Raw genomic sequence first — 8,479 nt, 5'->3', positions numbered from 1 at the left:
TTTAAACTAGTCCCTCATCTTACACTTTAAACTAGTTCCTCATCTTAGTATTTTCTAAGTATTTTCACAGTGTGTTATTAGTACTTTGACGTAAGTAAAGCGTCTGAATACTTCCTCCACTACTAGTTACACATTAGTAAACAGGTGCCGTTTTCTCATTCTGCATTGTGAGTTATGATTTCTTTAAATGTGCTGTTTTGTCAATAGGAAGATGTTTGTTGGGGGGCTCAGCTGGGACACGACTAAGAAGGACCTGAAAGATTACTTCTCTAAGTATGGAGAGGTTGTAGACTGCACACTGAAACTGGACCCCATGACCGGCCGCTCACGGGGCTTCGGCTTTGTGCTCTTCAAAGAACCTGACAGTGTTGACAAGGTATAGTCCTGCTCCCAGAAACACTGTTTATATATAATCTGTATGTAATGCTACATGCACATATCATGTAAAATGAAGCTGTGAAAAAGGGAATACATCTTGTATTAGTGCTGTATTATAAGAATATGAGCAGGTTTAGGCAAATCTGATGTTTAGCTTCACGACTTAATGTCATTTTAATAAAGCAGAGGCACAAACTGCTGCTATCCTCTTTAATCATTTGCTGCTTTTCTCTGTAGTAAATCATTATAAACTGAATATCTTTGAATAAATGAATTGACCAAATTAAGCAGCAGATTGATTGATAATGAACATAGTTTAAGTTCTATAATAAAATGAAACAAAACAGCTACTCAGTCTGATTATTAGCTTAACAACAAATATTATTTGCGTTGAGGTCAGATGTCTTTACTCCAAACAATCAGCTCCATGTATCTTGTTCTGCAGGTTGTTACACATAAGGAACATAAACTCAATGGAAAGGTCATTGACCCCAAAAAAGCCAAGGCCATGAAGAGCAAGGAGCCCGTGAAGAAGATCTTTGTTGGGGGTCTCTCTCCAGACACTCCTGAGGAGAAAGTCAGAGAGTACTTTGGTGCCTTCGGAGAGGTATATTTATTATTAACGTTCACAGATTTAGCTTTTAGTTGAAGCTGTGGCTCATTGGAATCATATTTTTATGCATTAACTCATGTTATTTTCTACATTCGTTGATAATGTAAACAGCTGGAGTCCATTGAACTTCCCATGGAGAACAAAACCAACAAAAGAAGAGGCTTCTGCTTCATAACATACAAAGAGGAGGAGCCAGTGAAGGGCATCATGGAGAAAAAGTACCACAATATTGGACTAAGCAAGGTACACACTCCTCCTCCTGTCAAGGAAAACTCAATCTCCTGATAAATAGTCTGATTGAGGCGTTTTATAGTTGATGACATGATCGCTGTGGAGCTAAAAGTTACTTGTTGTTCTTTTAGTGTGAAATAAAAGTGGCAATGTCCAAGGAACAGTACCAGCAGCAGCAGTACTGGGGAGGAAGAGGCGGATACTCGTCCAGGTCTCGAGGAAGAGACGGTGGTGAGTGGAGGAAAACTTAATAATAATGAATAAAGCACCCTTTTAATCCCTGCTTTGGGTAAAATGCAGTATTTGTGGCTCAGTTAAGATCAAATGAGAAACATCTTTAGCTTATTGGTTCAACTATTCTTTAATGTTCAGACAGATCATTAACGTTATGTTGTTCATCAGCGTTGGATGACGTCAGACTCCAACCTTTAGTTTTATGTTTTTAATATATATACAGATGTTTGAGAGAATGAATGCTCATGAGGATTTCCCTTAAAGTCATGGAACAGTCCTGTTTAGTAAAAATGTGACACAAAAGAATCAGAAACTAAAAAAAATCAAGTTCTGTAAAAATACTGTAAAGTACTTCTTAAACATGTCAAAGAGAGGGTGAAGATTCCGAGTAATACTACGAATAATACAAACTTGTTTAACTGCAGGTCCCAATCAAAATTGGAACCAGGGTTACGGCAACTACTGGAATCAAGACTATGGGAATTATGGGAATTACGGGAATTACGGTTACTGTAATCAAGGCTACGGAGGCTACGGCGGCTACGATTACCCCGGTTACAACAACTATTACGGATACGGTGACTACAACAGTGAGTACCGCCCACTCAGCTGTTCCATGCGTCTGCTGTTACTTGTGAAATGATTAATACACCTGTAATCAGATGCTGTCCCACACGTTTAGATCAATCCGGCGGATACGGCAAGTCGCCGCGGCGCGGTGGTCACACCAACAATTACAAGCCGTATTAACGGAGGAAAAACACTCGTCTTCAAGTAGGTATGTAAAGACAGAAATACACCCGTTACTTTGAATTTAAAGTAGTTATATTTAATTTGCTGTTTGGTAACATTTTGTATAATTTCCTCTTGTAAATTTCTTTTTCTCAGCACCGTCAAGTGCTTTACAGTAGTGGTAACATAGAGGCTACACACGTGTGCCGATTATTTTAACAGCCGGCCTTCTGCTGCCTCTTTTGCACCTTCTCTTTTTCTTTTTTTTTAATCTGTAACGTTAACAGGTAAAGTACTGCTACTACAGTAAATGGATGCCAAAGTTAAGGATGTGCAAGGAAACAGAAAAGGAAGTATGTTGTCTCCTAACTCTGACATACCTTGTTTGTACCTGCCAGCGGAGCTTCCTTGCAGGCCATGAGCTGACTCCCAGATACTCTCAGGGCCCGCTCAATGCGGACCGGGTACGAGAAGCATACGCTCTCGAATGCTGCCATTTGGTATGGTCTTACAACATCCTGTATCCGCACTTCTAAACTAAACAACATGGGACACGTCCAGCTTTGTCATCTTTCTTTCCATTCTTTTATTTGTTTGCAGCTGTTTGTAATGTAAAACTTAAACAGATATACACATGTAATTGTCATTTTTTACAGGCCCTTACTTCCCCCACAAGTAATGATTCTAAATATGTTAATTTAACTATTTGCTTTTCAAAGGATACGCACAGCATCCAGTTCCTATTGTTAATATATGCATTTCCTAATCTCATCTACATGCTTGTTTCTTGAGCTCTTGTAGCGAGTAGTCCATGAGCTAAAACCTGGTTGGAGACGGTGTTTGGGGGATGAAGTGCTTTACTTTGTCTACATGTACTGCTCTGTTTTGTGTTACTCACAGCGATGGAAGAGACTCCTCTTTTTTTCTTAATTTTCCTGTAACAAATTTTCCTCTTATAACCTTTTGTAAAACAAGAAGTTTCCAGAAAATTTGCATGTAATGTTTTCTGTAATGTGTATTTCTATTTCACCAATCGAAGGTTTCTTCCATTCAGTAGTTTGACTTCTTCAATTTATTGCACTTCAGGAATTCTAGCTTATGGACTAACTTTTTAACTGTAACATGTTAAATTAATTGTTCTCGGTTTGTTTGTTTTGACATTGGACATTTTAAACACGGGGGATTCCTGTTTGTTTCTGAGCTGAAGCTGATCTGTGTTCGTTTGTTCTTCATAGGTTTCAGAGCAGTGAGCTGGTGGAGCGAAGGCCAGAGAAAGAGAGATGATGATGATGATGATGATGATGGTGGTGATGATGGTGGTATCCAGCAAAGATCACTGAGCTGAGTGTAAGAGAATAACGAAGAGCACTTTGACCTGCAGTACACTTCCTCTACGTTTACCGGAGTATTTGTGTTGTATCTTAACAAAAAAACAACGTTGTTGGTGTTTTGCATTTATTTAGATCGCTGCAAAGAGTTAGCAGCTTGCGTTCCTCTTCCCTTCTTGTTTTTTGTATTTAATGTTCTCAGATGCTATTCGTGAATTTGTTTGTTACACAACTGAGATGTTTGATCGGTTGGAACAGATCACACATTATTTATATATATATATATATTTATATATATATATATATTTAGTGCAAAGAATGCAGACCAAAGCAGTGTTACAATTGATCCTCTTTATCGTAGTCTTCAGTCATAAAATACACATAATTACAGAGTTCATCAGTCAAACATGAAGCTTATATACACACAGGTAATTGGACATTAAGAAATGCGATAAAATAAAAATAAACATTTGGATTTGTGATCCTTTTTGTGAAATATTAATATTACGTCACATGTTAGTGGAGTGTTCAAGGAAGTATTTCAGTCAAGTTTCTAACAATTGATCTTCTCATCTGTAGCTTTATCGCAGCCTAATCAATAAGCCTGCAGTTGTGCACCCTTTGAATTTAAATAAATATTTTGCTCTTGTTTGTTTGAGCTGAAATGACCAGAGACTCGCGTGAGTGCGTCTTCACTGCTCAATAAAAGAAGGTGAGCTTCATCCACCTCTTCATGGCTTTCAGTCCTGAGCTGCTGAGCGAGCACACGGAGAGGGTTTATTTATTTATATGACTTTAGTGGCGAAGAGGATGATGAGGATGACGATGATCAGCACAACCACACCGATTATAATCATCATTTTGACGTTTTTCCACCAGTATTTCCTGGCGACCCGCGTGGAAGTTCTTTGGAACGAGTCGGCCTGAAAAAGAAACCGAATAAAAGGGCAGCGATGAAGGAAGAGCTCCACTAATATTACACATCAAAGTCTGTTGATGGGTCTGGAGGAGTTCTAATGCAGAATGTGAGAAAAGGTGTTTAAAGGTTTTAGTGTCTCCAGACGGAGGAGAGAGAAGTCTGATTAACTTCTCTTTGAAAATGGAAAATAATCTGGAGGTGTGAAGTTAGAAAGAAGTGAGACCTCTGCAGCCCGCTGCTCATCTCTGCTGCAGGCTGAAGGCTACATTAGACTCTACTAGTATTTAACGCACCTTAACCACAGACCTAACTGTTTGCAGTCGAGTTGCATTGTGGGTAATGTAGGTGTCATATTTTGAGCAGGAAGAAGAGTGGAATATAAATAGATGATAATTCTGCATCTGCTGCTTCAGTTTTCCACCATGAATCTGATAATATAAGATAAATGAGTGGAGTACTCCGTTAAGCTAAAGTACCAGTACAGTAATGTAGAAGTACTTCCTACAAGTACCGGCAAGTATTACCTGTGATATTCACTCAAAGTATCAAAGGTAGAAGAACTCGTTCTGCAGATAAACATGAAACACTGAAGCATCAACGTTAGAGCAGCATGTAGCTGCTGCAGGTGGAGCTACTTTAACTACTTTACATATAGTCAGATAGTTTAGTCCAGAGGTCCCAACATAGGGGTCGGGCCCCTCCAAAGGGTCACCAGATAAATCTGAGGGGTCGTGAGATGATTAATGTAAACGTGCTCAATAATTAATCAGATGAATAGAAAAATTAAAATGCATCATTTCTATGAGCAGTTTTGCCACGCCCATCACATCATCAGGTAAAAACACGTTTAGCCTCTGTGGTGTTCCTGTAAAACATTTTAACAATCAGAAGTGGATCTTCAATCAAAGGTTAAAAACCTTTGATTTAAATGAAACCATTTGTGAAGTTTAGAGTCTGATTAACTCTTAACAGGACAAAACAAAAGCAGTTTAGTTGTCAAAAGGCAAAAAGAAAAGGTTTGAAACCAGTGTATTTTATAAACGTTTATGTTTTTTTATGTTATATCCTAATCTGAAAAGTAACTACTGACATAGCAAGTAAAAAGTACAATATTTCCTTCTAAAATGTAGTGGAGTAGAAGTATAAAGTTAAGTACAGAGTATCTGAAAATGCGGTACTTTAGTGAATGAGATTGGGTACTTTCCTCCAGCAGCCTTGTTGTTTTAGTGAATCATAAATAAAGACGTAAAGCTCGTCATGATGAGATACTTACAGACGCCTGCAGGCCATTGGTCTTCCCGATCAGATCGTCTAGTCTGTCGCCCCTCTCCAGCACTTTGCTGATGTTGTCTTTCAGGATGACTTTAACCTCGTTCACCTGACCCTGAACCGTGTCCAGTTTAGCCGCCGAGCCGGAGGCCGGGGCCTGAGTGCGTGTGTCAGCCTGAGGGGGAACATTTGGGATGAAATCGTTTTTAGTCAGAATCTCCACAAATTTAGCAACGAGAAAAAGCACACAGGAAGTCAAAGATCGACAACATCTGTGGTCATTTTAAATGACCAAACCTCACTTCCTGTAACAGTCGGTGTTTATTATCACATGAAAACCTCAAGCAAACCTGCTGATCACAACGCGCAACGTGGACAGACCGATAGAGAATGATTTATAGATAATATCAAGAAGAAAAGCATCTTTAAAAGATACAGAAACAATATTTAAACGTATTAAAAGTACACCACCTACCATCACAGCTGTGTTTCTCTGTCACCAACAACAGAACTCATACGAAAAGAAATAAATAAAGTTTCCACAAAGTTATCCAGTCCTCCAGGTCTAATGAACGGACGCAGAGATCTGAGCTTCTTGTGGCTGCATGAGTCACAGTAGTAAGAGCTGAACAAATGTCTGCTGAAGGTTGCACCTCTGCTGTGTTACTCATTAACTGCCTTCAATCTGAGTCTCATTGGCTTCAACAGGAGCCAAAGAACTCAGATCAGCACTTTCACTTCCTGATTCTCATGAACTCTACTACCACACACTCATCTACCCTTTTAAGACTTTAAAACAATAAAAGAAGACATTTCAGTTAATGTTCCGTGTGTTTACGTACCATCAGCTGTCAGAGGAGCAGGATCCGGACCAGTGTTGAGCTGATACCTCTGGGCAAAGGGCTCTGTGTTGAGCAGAGAGATATTTTCAGGGCAATAAAGAGGTGAAGTCACTCCGTTGCTTCACTTCCTCATCCTGTGTTGTGCAGCTTGTTATTTCAGCAGCCAGCAGCAGCTCATGAACGCAAATGTGCTGTTTTGAAGCACAAGTTCAGCACTGGGTTTATTTGAATATTAGGAGTATACTCACAATACAATAAGTATAAACAGTGGAATATGTAGTATACAATGTGACTGAAAAGGAAAAGGCAGACGTTTAATGACCTTTTGAAAAACTAAAGCACATTTCAAACACAGACGCAGCTCACAGTGCTTTACATATTAAAGTTAAAAAGAGATAAACAGGTAAATAAAATATATACTTTATATATAGAAATAAAAACAAAAAAGTCTGAAATACAATAATTATTATAATGATAATAATCATAAAAGATGGATAAAAAGGCAAAACAAATTCAGTTAAAGGGCAGACATGAACAGTAAAGTCTTTAGTCTGTTTTTAAAGGACAATACCTGCAAAACGAATGACTTATTCTGATCAACCTCATAAACCTGCAGCCTTTGTGCTAATTAGCATACATTAGCATGCTGCTAATAAGGTAAACTAAGATGGCGACCATGGTGAACACGATGCGTGTTACCACTACCGCCACTTCTTTCTCCTCTATTTCTGCTTTTTCCTCTCAAGTATTGCAGCACAACAACCAACATGACCAGTGTGCATCATCACAACCACACCAGGAAGTAGAGATCCGGGTGAAGAGGAACAGCAATAACTAGAATTATTAAGATCTTTTACTTAAAAGTAGCAATACTACAATTTAAAAATGTTCTGTTACAAGTCCTGCATTTAGAATCAAACTTAAAAAGTGTAAAATGCTGCCAAAATGTGCTCTGTTGTTGTTACATTATGATGTGTTACACTAATAGATTATTGTTATTATTGATGCAGTAACACGTGAGATGTATTTTAATACTGTAGCTGGCTGGAGAGATAATTGTATTAATGTATTCTACTGAATAACAACGCTTTGTATTTTATATCTTATAGGTTTTTAAAATCTTCGACTACAAATTAATTAAGCGGTGGTGAAGAAGTACTCAGATGTTTTACTTAAAAAGTAACAATACTACAGTGTAGAAATACTCTAAATGCTATAAATAGATTATATGTTTGGGCACCTGTCCTTCAAATGGCCCATTTCAGAATAATATAATTAATATTATTGAATTATAATGATTGATGCATTAATGTGTTCATCACTTTAATGTTGCAGCTGGTAAATATGAAGCTGATTATAATTACTTTATATACTGCCGGGTAGTTTAATGTATGATAGTATGTCATAATTTAGATTTCTATTTTGTATTATCAATCTACAATGTCTGCAATGTAACTAAAGGGATCAAATAAATGTAGTGGAGAACATTTTAAACATTTGCCTCTGAGATGTAGAGTAGAAATATAAAGTAGCATCAAATTAAAACACTCAAGTAAAGTACCTCACAGTTGTATAATACTTGATTAAATGTACTTAGAAGTCAAGAGATAATCTCATTCATATATCCTAACTGTACAAATAAAGTGCATTCCTAAATCCACCTTTCAACAGGTGGAGACATGCTCTGATAGTACTTTGGACGAGATGTCCTTCCTTGATTAGAGGATCTTCATGAGTCATACAGACTGAACACTGCAGTGTGCTGCACTTCAGTGAACGCTTGTCAAATACTAAATAAACAGTGAAGGCATATGTTTGCTCAAAGTCAAATAGAAATATATAGTAAATTAATGCACTATTTAGATAAGATAATTAAGACCAATTGTAAAGACTGTGTGCAGTATGTGAGTATGAAAGTGCACGCTGGCTGTCT

At 37.8% G+C, this 8,479-nt stretch overlaps 2 protein-coding genes across 6 annotated transcripts in view; one reads left to right on the top strand and one right to left on the bottom strand.

The window, feature by feature from the left end:
* Positions 1 to 4,189, top strand: part of hnrnpd (heterogeneous nuclear ribonucleoprotein D) — a 5,017-nt gene extending 828 nt beyond the window's left edge. The window contains exons 2-8 of one of the 4 annotated variants that reach the window (XM_031875186.1): positions 208 to 376; positions 824 to 985; positions 1,103 to 1,234; positions 1,354 to 1,453; positions 1,882 to 2,046; positions 2,139 to 2,234; positions 3,424 to 4,189. In XM_031875186.1, the coding sequence (XP_031731046.1) occupies positions 208 to 376; positions 824 to 985; positions 1,103 to 1,234; positions 1,354 to 1,453; positions 1,882 to 2,046; positions 2,139 to 2,206 (796 nt within the window). In that variant the 3' untranslated portion in view covers positions 2,207 to 2,234; positions 3,424 to 4,189. Of the gene's footprint in view, positions 1 to 207; positions 377 to 823; positions 986 to 1,102; positions 1,235 to 1,353; positions 1,454 to 1,881; positions 2,047 to 2,118 lie in introns of all 4 variants that reach the window. The other 3 variants (XM_031875185.1, XM_031875184.1, XM_031875187.1) reach the window with 3 other exon arrangements.
* LOC116398677 (vesicle-associated membrane protein 8) lies at positions 3,853 to 6,658 on the bottom strand. 2 transcript variants are annotated; one of them, XM_031875189.1, is made up of 3 exons: positions 6,547 to 6,658; positions 5,709 to 5,879; positions 3,853 to 4,439 (listed from the first exon to the last, which is right to left on the bottom strand). In XM_031875189.1, the coding sequence occupies exons 1-3, from the start codon at positions 6,547 to 6,549 to the stop codon at positions 4,302 to 4,304; spliced, it is 312 nt and encodes a 103-aa protein (XP_031731049.1). In that variant the 5' UTR covers positions 6,550 to 6,658; the 3' UTR covers positions 3,853 to 4,301. The 2 variants fall into 2 exon arrangements, with proteins under 2 accessions (XP_031731049.1, XP_031731050.1); XM_031875190.1 differs by lacking the exon at positions 6,547 to 6,658 and adding an exon at positions 6,180 to 6,412.
* Positions 6,659 to 8,479: the final 1,821 nt, after the last annotated feature.

The sequence above is a fragment of the Anarrhichthys ocellatus genome, unplaced genomic scaffold (genome assembly GCF_004355925.1).
Source record: "Anarrhichthys ocellatus isolate YVR2014 unplaced genomic scaffold, GSC_Weel_1.0 scaffold87, whole genome shotgun sequence".
Classification (NCBI taxonomy): domain Eukaryota; kingdom Metazoa; phylum Chordata; class Actinopteri; order Perciformes; family Anarhichadidae; genus Anarrhichthys; species Anarrhichthys ocellatus.
This window is presented reverse-complemented; position numbering and strand designations above follow the sequence as displayed.